Source organism: Halichoeres trimaculatus, unplaced genomic scaffold, assembly GCF_033239565.1.
Source record: "Halichoeres trimaculatus isolate MK-OKI-2021-1 unplaced genomic scaffold, fHalTri1.1 fHalTri1_scaffold_14, whole genome shotgun sequence".
Taxonomy (NCBI): Eukaryota; Metazoa; Chordata; class Actinopteri; order Labriformes; family Labridae; genus Halichoeres; species Halichoeres trimaculatus.
The window spans coordinates 25805031-25823344 of NW_027437192.1; the positions used below are offsets into that span (position 1 = coordinate 25805031).

The window sequence follows — 18314 nt, forward strand, 5'->3', positions numbered from 1 at the left end:
TGTGTGTCTTTGCACGGGTGTAGAGACTCTCTTGTGTGTGCCCTCTGTGTATGTTCATTTGGGCATGGCACGAGTGCTTGTATTACTTCGACACGGCTCAGGGAGGGAGGTGTGGTGGTCATAGGATTAAGCTTTTTTCTGTGTTCTGCTCGCTTGCCTGTTCCCTTCAAATGATTTGCTCAGGAGGGAAAAGGAGAGAAAACCAATGAAACCGTGCTTTGCTGCTTCAGTACCAGCCCTAATTTATATATTTATTTATTTATTTTACCCTTTCTGGGTTTGTCTTTGTCCTCTGCGAGGCTTTCCTACTCCAAAGTTTTATTTTTAGAGTCAATGGATTGCTTTGTGCTTTGCTGCTTGATCTGTGATTCTGGAAAAAAAAGGAAAAAAAAAGTGCGCTGAAGAGAAGGAATGTGAGGTGAGGAGAGGAAGGGAGAGAAAGAGCTGGAGATGTAGGGAAAGAGAGAAAGAAAGAAGGGGAGAGAGGGAAAGACTGAAGGGGGGGAAGGGCGGAGAGGCCTGGACTAAAGCGTCATACCAGGGCTGCAAGGAACCAATCACGGTTCTCCGTTGGACGAGCCCCTAGCCTTCCTGACCAATCAATCTTTTCTTAACCCTCCACAGGAAATTCCCCGGCTTGCAGCCAGTGTGCACACACTTTGACTGACACACACACACACACACACACACACACACACACACACACACACACACACACACACACACACACACACACACACACACACACACACACACACACACACACACACACACACACACACACACAGCTCTTATACCAAAAGAGAACTCAGACATTTCCAACCCTCCAACGTACCCAGAATACTTCAACCAGTGAGAAAAGTCACTGAAGTTCCTCCATTCTTCTTCACTTGTGTGTGTGTGTATGTGTAGTTGGGTGTGTGTGTTTGGGTGTGTGTTGTTTTAATCAAACATGACTTTGTGAGTTAATCTGAGAGAGAGAATTAGTGCTAAATCCTGGCTGCTATCATTTCACGTGTGTGTGTGTGAGACAAGCGTCCACGCTGATTTGGAACATCCTGTCACTATCAATTTCTAGAGGATCACACACACACACACACACACACACACACACACACACACACACACACACACACACACACACACACACACACACACACACACACAACCTTGTAAATGGGTGATTCACAATGAGCAGGTTAGGTCTGCGTGAGCTCTTAATGTGCGGTTGTGTCTTTGTCTGTGGCTTGTACTTTACTTACGGCTTTGCCACTCTCAGCAATCAGCCTGAATACATGACATCATCTTCCTGCAATGCCCCCCACACCGCCACCGGCTCTTCCTCGACTGCCACCTCCCCCCCTCTGCCTCTCACAACACTTCTCTCAACCTTCAACTCATCCCAAGCCATCTCACTACACTTCTTCCTTCCACACCCCCTCCTCATTTCACCTCTCAGTCTTTTGATTGTGTCTTAGTAAGACATTTATTGCTGCGTCATTGTATGCAGTGATACCATTGATGATACAGCAATAAATGACTGAACAGATAACGTTTTATATCCTGTTCAGTTTTCATGTGCTCATACAGAACAGTTGTCATTCTGTGTGTTGTTCTAACGATAGATATTGAACATGTTTCAAAAGCATCGACTGCTGTCACAAGCATTCCTAACAAGGTTCACAAGTTTGCATCGTGAAATTTAAGTGACCAAGGAAGGGATAGAGGAGAAATGCTCAAGACCTACTTAAAGGTCCTGTGAAGACTTTATAAGGGATCTCGAAATAGTCTCACATATATGCCTGTTCATGATTTACAACTTAAAATTAGATTATCAGCGCCAAATTTCTAAATGCTATTTCTCAGCATTTGTGGTCGGGTCAGACTTTCCCAGGAGAACTCTAATCCACTTACAGCAAGTAGACCCAAAGTTCCTTTGGTGGTGCTACGAGCCAAGAAGCAAGATCTGTTCTTTTTTTTTTTCTCAGCTGGAAAGGATTTCTTAGATTTTATAGTGATGGTGAACACTAGAGTAAGACTGTCAAAAGAAAAACGAGGTCAGAGCAGAAGAAAGCTACACAGAAGAGTGATTAAGCACCGCCTAAAACACGGACTGAGCTGTTTGTGATAATGTTGATTCCAACCCACAGTCAGCAGTTATTCTGCAGTGGTCTGTTCAAACTTGAGAGTCTATCAATAAAATGAAGAGTGAGGTTATGTTAGCTCTGCTTGGTGAGGTTGGAGTTGGTAGATGAGCACTGGTAGAACCATAGACTGAATAATAATAGATGTAGTCACCCCGACGTCACCCGCCTGTTTCTAAAACAGATGTTCGAAGCAGATCAGCTAGCACGACCATATTGGAAATGGAGTGGGCTGTAAGAGTAGAACAGAATAGAATAGAACTTTATTGTCATTGTAACATGTACAACAAAATTGAAGTCACAGCAGCAATCAAGAAAACAAAAGTAAGAAAGTGTATAGAAGGTGCAAAAAGCTCCATAAGAAAATAGATGCTGACAGCTTGGCCATCATTCTCCAGTTCAGCCAGCCTCCACCTCCACAGGGTCCAGGACTGAGCTTCTTCAGCAGTCTGTTCAGTCTCTGTCTCCTGTATCCTGTCTGCTCACAGCAGGTGAAGCTCTTCCAATGTGGTGTTGGTGTCTGATGTTAGCTCCGTTAGCCATGTCTGTGAATAGCATGATGCTACTCTGCCCTCTGGTATTCCCTCTGTTGCTGGGTTAGCACAGCTAGCTCGTCCATCTTATTGGAGATAGATCTTATGTTCTCAATAACGATGGATGGAAGGACAGGTCCATGTCGTCACTTCTTAGTTCACACCTGAGAACCAGCACGTCGTCCTCACCTCCTTCTCCTCACCTTGTGGGAAGACATCAGGCCTTACACCAGTTAGCATTGACATGCTACAGGCTGCAAACAGCTGAGTTCACATGTAAACAATGCAGCCATGGTTACATGTAGGACCTCCAGACAAACACAGGAGAAAAAGTAGTAAAAATATCACTGAACACACAAAAAGTTTGGTGTCCATGACCAACAAATGAGCCATACAAAGCAATGATCCACTCCAAATACATAGATTACGAAAAAGAGACGAAAAAAAAATTACAAGAAACAGACAAAGAAGAGAGAGCTGCTGCAAAAGGCAGCCATAGTCAACAGGGCGGCGCCTAGCAAGGATGCTAGGTGCCTAGGATGCTTGTTCTCATGGAAAACTGAGTCTTAATCCTGGCACAGACACAGATTCTGGCCAGAGCCTTTAAATATCAGATCATCAGATAGTTAGTGCTTGAATCTGAGAATCGAGAGTTCCCAAATATTCTAGTCTAAATAAATGTTCATGTTGTACATAATCCCAGGAGCATTGAACTCTTGTCTTTTTCCTCCAGGCTCCTGAGGACAGTCTAAACACAGTTGAGGTAACTTGTGCTTGCTCTTTTCTCCTCCTCATACAGAGAGATGTCTTGAGGACCATGAGCTGGTGGTTCAGGTTCAAGCCTCCATGAACAGCGACAGTAAATTCCTCTTCAGGAAGAACTATGCCAAATATGAATTCTTCAGGAACCCCCTGGTGAGTCCTTCACATTTTAAAGAACTGATTTCTGATGCGGCTCCTCACACCCCATGCACAGACTGCTTTCTCTATCTCTCTAACCTACACCAACAAATGACATGCCATCTGGTCCAAGTCTGCTGAGCGCATAAATGTCAGAATGATATCCCAAGCCTTATATGTCTGATTGAATTCAAGCCAAAAAATCAACACACAGTTTTAATTATGTTGAATTTGAAACATATTTTGCTGATAATCAGCAGTTTTAGGTTTTTACTTGTGTGGTATTTGTTGTTGTTTTTGCTTCTTAGCATCGATGAAGTTGTTCAGAATTGCAAACATAAAAAAACACAACATTAAACTTGGGTCATATTTTTGGCTAGTAAATAAAAACAGCACTCTTTAGTCGTGGCTAACCTTGCTGAAGATGTTAGATTTCATGCATCTTTATGTTGAATCCATTTTTAAGGCTGTTTTGTTGTGCTTGGATTGATCTTTAGCTCTTAGCTAACAGGACAGATGATTGCGCTCATGTAGTGAAAGGATGCCATTGTTCAGTTTAACTTAGTTCCCCTCTTTCCACTGTCTCCTGTTTGTCAGGCTGGATTATTTCTCTCTTTGGCTTGTCTTTGGATCAGAGCGCAACCTAGAGTTTCATATGTAAAGCTGTTGAGACATAAACCTGCATCTGAACACCAGGAAGTGCTGTTTGCTGGTCTGCATGGAGCCTTTGGACGATGTGAGCTCAGCATGGGGCTCTGTTGTAACGGGCTGGCCCGGTATACGATGACATTATTACCATGGTGATTTAGGTGTGTGTCAGAGCCAGCAGGTGACCTCAGCTCTGTGGTAATGAGCACAGTAAAACACCAGAATGCTGGCCAAGGCCTGTCAATCAAGCTAAGAGTAGCACTGCTGGCTAAAGGGGATTACATCAGCGGGTGAGATCATACTGCATCTACTCTGAGGCTGGAGTGCCCTCTCTCTCTTCTCTGTCCTCTCTTACCCCCCACCACTTTGTCTCTGAGTCCTTGTGCTCAACACACACACACAAACACACACAAACACACACAAACACACACACAGAATGTGAGACGTATCCTGCATAAAGAAACACGACCCCGCTCAGAGCTTGCATATGCACTAAGAGGTTTCTTGTGCCTCCCTCTCCCTCTTTTTCTCTCGCTCATTGCCAATCTGTGTGTGTGTGTGTGTGTGTGTGTGTGTGTGTGTGTGTGTGTGTGTGTGTGTGTGTGTGTGTGTGTGTGTGTGTGTGTGTGTGTGTGTGTGTCTCCATCCAGAACTTCTTCCCAGAGCAGATGGTGGCTTGGTGTCAGGAGTCTGATGGTTCAATCCCTCAGTCACAGCTCTTACAGGTGAGGTAACGTCTCAGTGCAGGGGTAAAGACATCTTGATAACCAGCGGACTTGGTTTATTAACAACGTTATCTAACAAACACTAATTATAAATATAAAAAAATGTAAAAGTAGCCATCTTGAAAAGCTCTAACTTCCAGTCACTGTGTTGCTTTGGTGGACATTTTTATCTCTGTGAGGATCTCTTGTGGTGCTCATACACTCACGCTTTGTTAAATCGAGAATTTCGTATTCATAGGAATAGATGCAGTGGCTTTGCAGCAGTGTGATCAATACTGTGTGGTGTGTGTTTGTGTTGTTTCAGAACTTCCTGAACTCCAGCAGCTGTCCAGAGATTCAGGGTTATCTGTACTTGAAGGAGCCTGGACGCAAATCCTGGAAGAAGCTCTACATGTTTCTGCGTCGCTCCGGGCTCTACTTCTCCACTAAAGGAACCTCCAAGGTGATAAAGTTCAGCTGATGCGATTATGAAACTGTTCACCACCTAGGTCAGAATATTCTGACTTTAGTCAATGTATTCATCGCTGTCAAACTTTGTTTGCGAGCCTTTTGTGCTTAAAGTTTCATCTGAAAAAAACCTTTCTACTCTTTAAAAGTTTATAGACACTATTCCTGTCCCCAAAAGTATTTCCGTTTGCTTGAAAAAAGAGGCTTTGAAAGTTGCGTGGTGAAAGTTTATAATTCTTTATCTGTTTGTTGTTGCTGTATTCCTTCTCATGTTTGTTTCCCTCACCTGAACAGGAGCCGCGACACCTGCAGCTATTGTCAGATCTGGAGGACACAAACATCTTTACCATCATAACAGGCAGAAAGCTTCACAACGCTCCCACAGACTTCCAGTTCTGCATCAAGGTAACATCAATAAGAAAACTCAGATAAATTAAACCAACAGATTACTTAACGTGTAAGGATGGGTTTGGGCTTCTGTGTTTTAATGCTAAGAAACTCAGAGACACCCGAAAAAGAACATTTTTAACCTTATTCCCCACACACACGTAGTGTTAGGTGAGGCTGTCATGTGATTGTTCTGAAAACTGAGTAAATTTTATTCATCTGCCTTTTCCATTTATTCACTAATGATGTTAGTGTGTGTGTGTCTCAGTGAGTGCGTCGATGTGTGTCAGACACAAGGGTTAAACCGCCCAGCAGGGTTTCGTACACACACTCAGCACTGTGTGTCCCACTCCAGGAGTTATCCGTGGTGGGTCACCTGCTGATCTGGGATAAGCTCAGTGGGATAAGCTGGGATGGTACAGGGAATCTAGCTCGCCTAACCCCCTCACCTCTGTCTCTCTTAAAGACACACACACTCACACACACACACACACACACACACACACACACACACACACACACACACACACACACACACACACACACACACACACACACACACACACACACACACACACACACAGTGGACTACTGGCATGTCAGATGCTGTCAGCGGGGGTGACAGTGCAGGATTTGGTGAGGGATTTCACTGGGCTGAAGAGGGTGGCTGGATTGTTGCTATGGTGAAGTGAATTGATTTAGCAGTAGGGTTGTGTTTAAGGAGCCGTCTGTCCTCGTTACTGATGGATGAAAAAGAGAGGGGAGTGTGCTGTGGGGTTGATAAAGCTGCAGATCTTTTAAACATTGCTTCTTTTTACAACACAATATAGAAACCAAACCATACACACCAATAACTTTATGTACAGCACCTTAGAAAAGTGCTAGCTAAACATTCAAAAGAGCAAAGCATAAAAACGCAAACAATGAAATAATCCAAACAACATACAGACCATATGGTAGAAAAGTCCTCAAACATTAAGGAAATTCAGCCAACACCTCTTATTCAGACAGCATTTGAGCCCAACTAAGACAAAACTCAGCTACATGTATTGAGGCCAAGAGGAGCAAAGATTTAAATCAATGTAGACGATTCAAAAAAAAGAGAGAAAAGAAGATAAAAGCACCAAAACCCTAGAATAGTGGTGAAAAGAGAATAATAGTGGAAAGTAAAAACTTTAGAAGTATGAAAGGATATAAAAACATTAAAGCAGATATAAGCAAGGAAATGCATTTAGTGCAGGGCAAACTTAGTCCACAATGATAAAAAGAAGTAAACAAGATGATAGTCAATGGAATGACTTAAAATCTATGAAAGGAAAATAAAAGAGTATGATTAATAATGAGATAAGAACAGATGAATATGATGAAGACGTCAAATAGAAAAGATTAAAGTCATTGGACTTTTTCATTGGACTTTATTCAGATCAGATAAAAGATAGGATAAGATAAAGATTTTTTTACCCTCTGTATTTATGCTTTTGAACCAACCACACATAACAACTGATGATGAATGGCAGTGCATAAAAAAGCATTTTTTTAACTTAAATTGTGGTTGAAAGAGTCACAGTCACAGATTGTATAACTTGTTGATGCCTTGTGTTAAGGTGTCCCAGCTTTTAACATAGTAAGCGTTACTAACTGTAGGTTATTTGGTTCACTGGGTGTTAAACAAGGTAATGCATCATCTTAGGGATAATACGTTTTTCCGTTCACTCGTCAAACACTAAGACCTTGAATATTTAATATATGTGTGTACAATTCAGTACACTCCAGAGATTTAGCAGCTTCAGCTTTACTCAATCTGGAATGACAAGTAGCTTATAGAAGCTAACTGTAGCTAATTATAACGTGAAGACTCTTATTTTTACGGGTAATGGTAGTTAGCTAATTTGCTGAATTTATGGCACAGCTTTAGTTTTCTGTTAACTTTTTTTTAAATTTCTGTTACTCAATTGTTTGAAATCATAATGAAGTTTTCTCTTAAAATTAACCACCAGGGCTCCTTGTTTAGCGCTCACTGCTGTTTTTCTGATTGGAAGCATCTGTTAACACAGGTTTCAGCTCAGGTTTCTGTGTCAGTCTGTAAAATTACTTAGTAACACACTGTTGCTTCAAAACCACTCAGTGTTGACACTGTGACTCGGGGCTGTTGCCTTAACCTGCCATGTCACAGGAGAGGATTTTCTTGTTCAAGTTCAGGATGTGGATCTCATTAATTTAATGTTTCACTGTGTCCTCTTTGTGCTCGACAGCCCAGTAAAGTGACGAGTGACTGTAAGGAGCTAAAGATGCTGTGTGCTGAGGATGAGCAGAGCAGGACCTGCTGGATGACTGCCTTCAGACTACTCAAAGTACTTTCTTTCACTCTTACACTCCATCCACATGAATTAACTAGTCAATGCTGTCTTGACTATATTTGATATCATGTTGTCTCTCTTCTCTTGTCGTCTCACAGTATGGGATAGTCCTATATCAGAGCTACAATGTCCCTCAGCAGAGAAAGTCCAACCTGTCACCGTTCACAGCACCTGTGGTGAGGATCTGCCTTCTGACATCATCTTCTTACAACCTTACTCTAATGCCCACACTCAGCCAAGACCAATCCAGATTGATCCATTAATTAGCTGACGGTTAATTGGAGACTGGTTCACTTTGTGGTCACCTTGTGCCCTCTTACAACCATGGTTTGGATTACCTTTTCCTCTCTGGCTAAGAAGGATTTGCTGAAGGAGTTTCTTCTCAAATGATGGTTGCTGTTGTTGATGTTTCTTAATGAGGTGTGTGTCGGGCTGCTTGGTGGAGTTTGCTCTAGTCTCAGGTCAACAAACAGCAGTCTATGACAAACGTACATCCAACACAAAACATAATAACATGTTACGTGTCATTCTAGCTGACATAGTGAAGAACAAGTATTCCCATTAAGCTGTAAATCATTATGGATGTGTGGACTGGGTTTTATATAAGACTTAATAATCTTCATATTTATCCATACTGTAAATTATTTATTGATGTCAAATCTGCCGTGCTGACATTTAATGCAGGACACGCCCACATTCAGTGCACCTTACCGTTTACAGTTTCATACTGATGCCAAGAGAGAGATGCTCTCTATGAACAACCAGTCAGCTGGAGTTAACCTTTATTATCCTCAGCCAAAGCTCTTTGGTCCTGAAGGTTCACCAGCATCACCCATGGATGTCATACAGTAAATATCCTGTAAAATATCATGATCTAAGAAAATGTTGCTCAAATGGTTTATGATACGAGACTAAAGTTAACCAGCGTGATTCGAGCAGGAGGCCCAGGAGAGACGTGTGCTTTGCTCTGAGGGAAATTTGTGGAGTAACTGAAGTGGGTCTGTGTGCAGACAGGATTTGTCATGCCCCAGTGAGTGTGTCTGGCTTGTTTGACCTCTCACCCTTGTCTACCCCCTCCCCCATTCTTGTGTGCCCCCTCCCCCTCCTCTCAACCCTCTCTACCACCCTCCATCTATCATCCCGCCCTGCCACGTCTCAACAGAGGAGTGTGTCTGAGAACTCCCTGGTCGCCATGGACTTCTCAGGAAGGACCGGTCGTGTCATCGACAACCCTGTGGAGGCCCAGAGCGCTGCTGTTGAAGAGGGGCAGACCTGGAGGGTAAGGAGAGGGATGGAGCTTTGGCTGTTTGATGCACAGGTCCTCGGGAGGTTTAGAAACTCTGACTTCAAATATAAACAAATCTCAGTTCTTTAAACACAACCCCTGTCCCAAAAGTGTTGAAGAAAGAAGAATGTAGGAGTTAATAAATCATTTAAACCATATATTTATTTGAAATGTGTGCAGACACAACATCAAATGATGAATCTGGTAAAAAAAAACAAAAAACTATTGTTTGATGAAAAATATAATTTCTTTTACAATTTGATGCACTTTAAATTAAAGTCAGGGAAGGGAAATATTGACCATCCTAGAGCTTCACCTCTTCTTTTAACAACACTGTAAAAGATGTTGAACCAAGGAGACCAGTTTCTGGAGTTTTGAAAATGAAATGTTGATTGAGGATTTCAGCGGCTCAAATGTTTAAAAAATGAGCTTTCCTTTTTTTTTTTTAAATGCGTCAAATGTTGAGAAGTTACCACTGCAGTCAGACCAGATTAGCTCCTGGACTCTCCATACTCTTGTAAGACCAGCAGATTTGCAGTTTGATCTTATCTTGCTGGTGGGATGGATGGATGTCCTTTCCTTAAAGTTAGTCTTGTGTGGCTGCATATATTTCTCAAAAACCTGCATACCAGACTTAAAATGCCAATCTACCAATGTGAGCTAGCCATGCCACTTCTACATCCTCATACCATCATGGATGCTGGATTTTAAAGTGAGTGATGGGTCCATGGTTTCCAAACAGATTATCAAAGTCTTCAGACAACAGGATTTTTTTCTAGTTCAGTTGCCAGGGTGTCTGAACCTTGTTTGTATGAGGTTTCCTCTTTCATGGCTTCATTTTAACCAGCATCTGGGGGCAGAGTGATGAGTTCACAGACTGAGTATTGTAGATATGTACATCAGCTGCCTGAATAAATAACAACAATAAATAATGAAGGAGATATCGAGCTGCTGGCTGTGAGAGGAGTCCACAGGTCAGACACAGTGTCTGACACTCAGAGGTAGGAGTTGTGAAGGATGGCTTCTTTTAATATTTACAATGACTTTTTACCAGTTTGAACATTTTTTGTTGTCTCTTTTTCTTTCTTACACGTGACCTTAAAAAGTTTTGTAAACCCCGCTAGAATGCCTTATTGTCTGGGTTTTAGATTTTAAAAAAGATGCAGTTTTAGCTTTATCAAATCCTACCATACTGCATGTTTTCTGACAGATCATTTGTGCTCTAAGATTTTTCTTTCGTGACCTCCTGAGGGATATAGCTCCACTTTTGAGTAATGTTTCTCAGTTTACAGCTGCTCACAGCCAAGAATCAAACTTTGACTCAGTTTCTCTGTGTGTTCATTCAGGCTTATGTTCAAGTACATCACAATGCAAGAACTCAATCAAATATTCTCTCAGTCTTCTTCACTGGTGGTAGCCTTTGATAAATGTGTCACGTGTTCACGTTGTCTCACAACAGAAACGGAGCCAGCGTATGAATGTCCTGGGCAGTCCCAGCCCGCTGCACCCATCCTCTCTGAGCACAGGTACCTTCACACCCAAACATTAAAAACAGAACATAGAAACACTCCAATCACTACAAAACAGAAAGGATTGGAAAAGGTTGTTAGACAATTTCATGAACTCATCAAAGGAAAAAAAAAATATTTACCACAATTTTTTTCTGCTTGTTTACATTCTACTCATAGCACACACAGATGGAATTGTATTTTAAGTGCTTAAGAGGAAGTGATCCATACATTATGATGCTGTAATAATCATTATATACACCTGACAGAATGGACTTTGAAAGCAAAGTTAAGTCTCTTTTTATCAGATTGGAAAAAATGCTCACATAATCACAGATACTCACACAAAGATGTCTATGTTTCAGTCATCCACAGGACACAGGTCTGGTTTCATGGTCGCATCATGAGAGAGGAAGCCCACAAAATGATTATACAACAAGGCCAAGTAGACGGGTAAGAGCAGTGATCTGATCAGAAAGGGTGTATTTGCTGATTTACTTCAATGTGATGTCATCTGACGGTGAATTGGTCTAAAAAGGAAAAGGCTTTGGGAAAAGTTAGGTAACTACTATTTTGCAGCCCCGAAATTCTATGAAGGAGAAAATAAGAGAAATAGAGACGACTCTGCTTCTAGGAATAGTCTAGATCTCCAAAATGACGCTGTCTGAAGCAGCTTTTGGCTTGACAGCAAAGTACTTATCCTTTACCCGGTGGATTAAGATAAGGTTCTCAAAAAGTCAGAGCAGCCTAAACCCATATGGCATCCTCTATACTCTAAAATAAGCTTCTGTGAAAAATACTAAATAAAGAGGATGAAGAGAAAAATTTGTCATGGTTTTATGGAGCCTTTAAATCTGTTCTCAGATGATGTTTTCTGTGTTTAGGTTATTCCTGTTGCGGGACAGTCAGAGTAATCCAAAGGCGTTTGTGCTCACCTTGTGCCACCACCAGAAGATCAAGCACTTCCAGATTCTACCGGTCAGTCACATCACACACTGCAGACACACATCACAAACATCTCAGCCTCTCATGGAAAATATGACTCTAATTCTCCAGGAAAAATGGTTTAATATCCCATATTACTGAATCAATCTGCCTCTATCTGTCCCTGCACATCTTCAGCTGTTCTTCCTCTAATATTAAATGTCAAACCTCAGTTGGCCCCCAGGCTTGCTGAGTTGCATCACTACTCGCTATTTTCCAAATCAGCACAAGTTTTTCCTTCTTCCCAGGCTGGCATCTGTTCATGTGTATTTGGATTCAATGCAAAAATCTACTTCAAACGTCTTAAAGGGCAGCTTCTCCTAAACAGCAACAGATGCACTTCCTCCTGTGGTTCAGATATCAAACAAAGCTGAAATTATGGGGAATATTTGCTATGGTAGAAAAAAAGATGGAGTCAAACACATGCTTAAATTAAGGGTGTTAAGGTAGATGTGTTTGCCCTAAACTGTTTTGTGTGACGGTTACTGAAACATTGGTGGAGTGACTTTATCAACAGATCACTTTCAAACATGCAGAGCTTTAACTTTTTTTACCCAAGATTAGTTTGATGCTGTGAGCTCAGACAGTGGCCCACTGGGCTCATTGGTGTATTTGTACATCACAGTGAATGAGAGAAGAGAGGGGCTGAAACGTTGACTGTATAATTAATGGACATATCACCTGTTTATTTCTGAAACAGGTTTTTGAAGCAGATCGGCTGTTGTGGTCATATTTCTACACACTTCTCACGGCATATTGTGTTGGGCATTTTTAAAGTTTAGATATAAAATGTTGTTCACCTGCTTATGAATACACCATTATCGGCCGTGTTCTGACTGCATTCCTGATGGGAAGCACAGTGCGTTGCCTTGTTTGGAAGAATAAATTCTGGGCTTTTTAGTTGGAGTCTCGAAGTCAGTCTTGGTTTTTCCTCTGTCTCTGAGTTTGATATTACTGCTGAAGGTTCAGGAGGCTTGGCATGTTACCAGGGACTGAGGGATCTGTGTCTTGGCTGGATGGACTCTCAGTAGTAGGGATGGATGGAATGACAGTAGTAGGGCTGGTTGTAACAGTAGGCTTGGTTTTCTTAAAGGAAAAACTTTCGAGTTTCTACCTCTCTAAGTTTCCCTTTTGTTGCGTTTATTTCATTTTTAGCGTTTAGGCTACTCTGGAGCTCAGGTTGCTTTAAATATATTTAAAAACACAGTGTGGAGTGAACAGGACCACAGACCATCAGAGGCAATGACCTGCCCGAGCTCTGTCTCTTATTGGTTTATACCACCAAGATACCTTTTCTGGGGCCCATAAACGTCTGTAAATGCATCTATAACATCTGTTTAATGAAAGTCTTTGACTGACTCACAGATCAAAGTAATGTGTTTTGTTTGTTTGAAAAAGTGTCAGTACTTCTTTAACAGTCTATGTGATGTTGACCTCTTCTCTGACCTCTCCCTCTGGCCCCAAAGTGTGAGGAAGATGGACAAGTGTTCTTCAGCCTTGACGACGGCGCCACAAAGTTCACCGACCTGATCCACCTGGTGGAGTTTTACCAGCTGAACAGAGGAGTGCTGCCCTGCAAGCTCAAACACCCCTGCACCGCTGTGGCCTTGTGATACTCCACAACCCAGACACCTTTACCCCCTTTTTGCACACCTCTCACTCCAGAGATCCCAGCCCCCATCAGCCCCTCCTGAGGAGATAGAAAAAGGTAAAGTCAAGTTTAGGGTATGTGAACTACACAGCAAGAACCAGCACTGGAAATGTGGTTTCCAGGTGTACCCGTGCTTTTTTCAGCATCAGCACAGTTGAGAGGGAAGCGTTTGGACGGCTGAAGCGTTGCAGAATGTGGCCCAAGCAGTCAGGCACTCGGATTGTGTCATTGACATTTTGACCCTAAAAACAGACCATATGTTGTGAAAACACAGGACAGTTAAGGTTTGTGAAGCAGGACTGCTGCTGGTCCCCCTTCCTCAGAGTCCCTAACACTTCCATCCCTAAAGCGCTCTCCTCTTCCAGGCCTGATAAGCTGTGGTGCCCAGCCCCCCCAGCGGGCGCCACCCTCTGACTTCCTCATTGATCATCAGGGATGGACGAGAACTTCTCTGGTTCTTATCAAACCTGAATCCAGGGGTATTCTCAACCTGTGCAGTCCAGTCTGGATAAGCTGATACCCTGCCCCTTTACCCCCCTCCCAGCCTTTCCAAATGGACTTGATGCTGCCACTCTGCTGTGTCCTGTCTCACCCACAGTCCCGCTGGTCTACCCCTGATCCCGCTTCTTCTCCTCCACAGATGCTCAGAGAAAAGTCAGGAGAGAAAGAGATGTAGCTAAAGGCGAGATAAGCAGAGCAGCGGCGAGGGTTTTGCTGAAAGGACAGGGGAATGTTAATCAGGAGGGCTAGAACAAGCTTCTCTTGTAGAGCTGATTACTTGATGTCATTTTAATGCTGTTTTATTACTGTTGATTCAATGCAGAACTAGTTTTGCACTCCTAAGTGGACAGACAGCTGTTCTCTCTAGCTAAATGAAGCTGCCTGCTCTCTGTTCGTCCTTCTTCGACTCCCCCACCGACCCCTCCACTTCTGAAAAGCATGCATGTGAATTTCCCTGAGTTCTGATTGGATTACAGTGGCACCGGAGCAAAGAGAGCCACGACTGATTATGCAGTGCCTTTCAGACCGGTTTGGGAACATCTTGGACCTCTGTGTGGCTCAAACCAACAACAATCATGCTTCTGGTAAATTGAATGTGCTCAAGAACTGGCTGCAGGAGGTAGAGGAGGATGACTCCTCTGAAGTTTATCAACCCCATGACTTCTACTATGACAGTCTTTTCTAAACTGAAAGGGTTAAATCTGCTGGTTAAATTCTCTTTGAATGTTATTTCTTTTCCTGAGTCTGTTTCTGAGCTCACTGCTTGCACATTTTATCGCTCTTGGTGAAGAGTTGATGGGTTGGAGCTGTCGTGTTTGGAGTCTGACCACTTTTTCCACACATCAAAAAAAAAAAAGAGACAAATCAACAAAAGCACTCCTATAATGTTTTCTTTTGTTTTAATGTGTAAATGAACAAATGACTTGAAATGTGAACTCAGCTGACTGTGCACCCAAGCACAGCTGATTGAGGTCATGCGCCTTAAGTGAAAATTAGGAGCCTTGTGTTTGAAATCAAAGCTGTTTAAAATGCACATATAGTAACCCATTCAAGAGTATCAGAGGGTGGGGAGACATCAAGGGTGAGTTCAACGGGTAGTTACAAACATTTCAAAGCCCTTTTAACTGTCTTGTGAAGAGTTTGATGCTTTTATTCTAAAAACAACGCCACACATTCGGCTGTAGCTATTAGCTCGACCATGTATAAAGACTGAAACACGGGGATACAGTTAAATCTCCAAACCAGCTCCTCTGAAGCTCATCATCGCCACATTCATTCCTGTTTGTGGTTTCATCAGTGGTTATCCGAGCTTTCTGGAGGGGTGCAATAACTTCTTTAGCTTAGCAACATAGCTGCTCACTGCACTACAGTTTCCTTTTTATATCAGACATGCTGTGGAATAAACTGAAACATAAAAATACATCAAAACTCTCATCAGACTGTTGGCATGATTGCAAACTAGTATGCCCCTAATATGTCGGCGTGTTTCTTAAAATCCATTCGCTTCAGAAACACAGGCAGGTTGTGGTGTCAGTCAGTCACAATCAAGCATGTAGGACTCACTTTTCATAAGATACTGTACCCAAGAAGATATTCAAGCTTTTAGAGGTAGACCGACAGTGGCCTCAGTAGACCAGAATGCTTTGCACAAGGCATACTGTATGCCATATCCCTTTTACGGCTTTGTTTCAAACCTCAATGATTAATTCAACGGCTAACTGAAAAATAATTGGCAGCTGCGTAGATAATTAAAAATATTTTTCGAACAAAGTTTTCTGTTTTCAGGTGCTCTGGTTTAGTCCAGCGTTCGAAGGACAGAACCCATGTTTAGAAAGTATAGTCCTTGTTGCTGTGGTTACTAGTTTGTCTCCAAGCCAAGCCTCCCCCCTCCACGTTTCCTGTCTCTGTCCAATCAGAGCAGCTCAAAGTATCGCTCAAAAATCAGCTTTTTCCCTGTTTTTTTATAAAACCGTTGATTCAACACATTGTCAGCTGAATCTGTAACTTTCATGACAAGAACATTTAGAGAAATTTCAACCGTCTTGTATCCCCAATAACACATTCTTCCTTTAACATATATAATGAATATAAAACGGTTAACCATTGGCTTTTCAAGTTTTGGCTCGCCAGCCCAGTTTCTGAAAAAGCAACATGGTGAACCAGGCATAGCGAGGATATAAAGCATGATTTTGTACCAAAATCTGGAGCATCTCATGATCACTCATCAATTCAGACTCCAAACCAAAACTGAAAACATAGTGCCTCCATGTTGGACTGTGAGGAACGTCCCTGATCAACATGTTGATGCCCAATAAAGTGGAATGAATGGATCCCAGTTGTAGCAATAAATGAAAGGAAAGGTTCTTTGACATCTCCTGCTGTCACCTGACAAACTGATCAAAATGTTACGAAGCAGCTGCTTCCTTACCTGCCCTGACCTGCACCCCCATCTTCACCCTGTGCCAGAATCCCAGTGAACAGGGTCAGCAGGAGGCCATCAGACTCCCTGCCAGGCTGATTACACTCTTTTAAGTACTGTCATTGACCCTGAAGCCACTGCTGCCTCCAAACAACCAAATCATGTGCTCCACCAATCCAGACTAGCAGTCAGCAAAGGCAGACTCACTCCAGGGACTGGATAAAGCTTGAATCCTCCGCCCCCTTTTCCCATCTGTGTCCAGCCTGTAAGCTACGACCCGGTGGTGAATCTGTTTGTGTGGACGGCCAGACTGTTACATTCAGGGTTGCCGTTTATCATAACTTGCCTAAAAAGAGTAAGAGTTTTGTAAAGTGAAGTCATGCTGAGTTGTGGGTTTAAAGGAGACAGGACTTTGGCTTCCCATCCTTTGATAACGTGTCAGAGAGGGACACGTTCTGCGTCAGTGGGGACAAACCATCGTCCTCTTTCTCCCTCCATTTCTAATCACTGTGTTACAATGCAATCCTATACACAAGCCCAAGTATATGAATATACCAATCTACAGTATCATTTGTTTTCTAAATATGTGAAGCTATGGAGAGGATGTAGATCTAACACTGTACCTAGGTCACAGATCACTATATGTGGGGCGTTATGCTTTTGCTCATAACTCCGTGTAAAAATGAAGAATGATTTATTTTTTTTCCTTTTTTTCATTTGATTGTGTATATTGACATTATAGTGTATTTTCTTTGGTTTGCCACAAAATGACCTTTTATATAAATATATATATAAAGAATATACCACATTATATACAGTATTAAATTAAGCTGTTTTTTATTTTTAAAAAATCTAACTGGATTTTTGGCGTTTGTCAAATTTCTGAACATCAGTTGTGTGTATAAGCTGACAGGCCGACAGTCTTGAACCCTGCCAGAGTTCAATTCTGAGGTCCTTTTGTGTTAAAGCCACATCTTTTGGATATCCCCTCTCTGTCTGTCATGTTTGATTCAACTCACTTACTTTTTTTTGACAGTAATAGTTTGAATATTATCCTTACTCACACACACACAGCCTAGTGTTTTTCACAAGGAGCACACACACACAACCAATGCTTCATCCTCAAAGCAGCTTTTGTACACCTTTCACCGCAAGTAGTGCAATTATATGCTGTAGCTGAAAAGGTTTGTGCGTTTCATTATGACCATGTACTCTGGTTTAAAGGTGCATATCAAAGTTTTTTAAACTCTTTTTCTTACCTACGCCTATTCTTGCAGCAGGTGCCTCTTGTTTGTAAACAGTATGGAGTCCTTAGTTGCCATCCGTCCACTCACTGCATTTCTTGTACAGTTATAGCCGTAACTGTGAAACATAATCCTACTGGAACTAAATCTTGATATCAGGTAAACATCATGTACCCATCGACAGTGATGACTTATGGTGCAGGTACAGGTGTTGAGCATTGTTGGGTTTTATTTTGGTTAAAGTCGTCATAAGCTGAATCTTTTCAGGGAAAGACAAAAAGAGAAAATGAACGGTATTCATTTTTCAGATTGCCCCGTTGTGCTTTGCTTCATTCTGTCTGCACGCTCCCTGGATCTACATTGTATCCTGTTCAGGTATTTTTGTACAAATAAGGGACTGATATATTCTCTGTTTATTGGAAATTAGAATAAAAGACAACGTTGCTATAAACCAAAACTGGCTGTCTTGGTGCTGTGTTCATTTCTGTTAAAGCTTAGTGCTGCTTCTCACTCACAGCAGGTAGGATCAAACAATTTTGACTGTCTTGATATTATGTTGTGTTATGTATGTCTATTTTTTC

At 42.0% G+C, this 18314-nt stretch overlaps 1 protein-coding gene across 2 annotated transcripts in view; it reads left to right on the forward strand.

Moving 5' to 3' along the window:
* LOC141803008 (growth factor receptor-bound protein 10-like) overlaps positions 1 to 18167 on the forward strand; it is a 56593-nt gene extending 38426 nt beyond the window's left edge. For both annotated transcript variants that reach the window (XM_074686867.1, XM_074686869.1), the window contains 11 exons: positions 3477 to 3592; positions 4876 to 4950; positions 5255 to 5392; positions 5692 to 5802; positions 8037 to 8135; positions 8240 to 8317; positions 9304 to 9420; positions 10886 to 10952; positions 11300 to 11387; positions 11819 to 11912; positions 13385 to 18167. In XM_074686867.1, coding sequence (XP_074542968.1) covers positions 3477 to 3592; positions 4876 to 4950; positions 5255 to 5392; positions 5692 to 5802; positions 8037 to 8135; positions 8240 to 8317; positions 9304 to 9420; positions 10886 to 10952; positions 11300 to 11387; positions 11819 to 11912; positions 13385 to 13531 — 1130 coding nt within the window. In that variant the 3' untranslated portion in view covers positions 13532 to 18167. The remainder of the gene's footprint in view (positions 1 to 3476; positions 3593 to 4875; positions 4951 to 5254; positions 5393 to 5691; positions 5803 to 8036; positions 8136 to 8239; positions 8318 to 9303; positions 9421 to 10885; positions 10953 to 11299; positions 11388 to 11818; positions 11913 to 13384) is intronic.
* Positions 18168 to 18314: the final 147 nt, after the last annotated feature.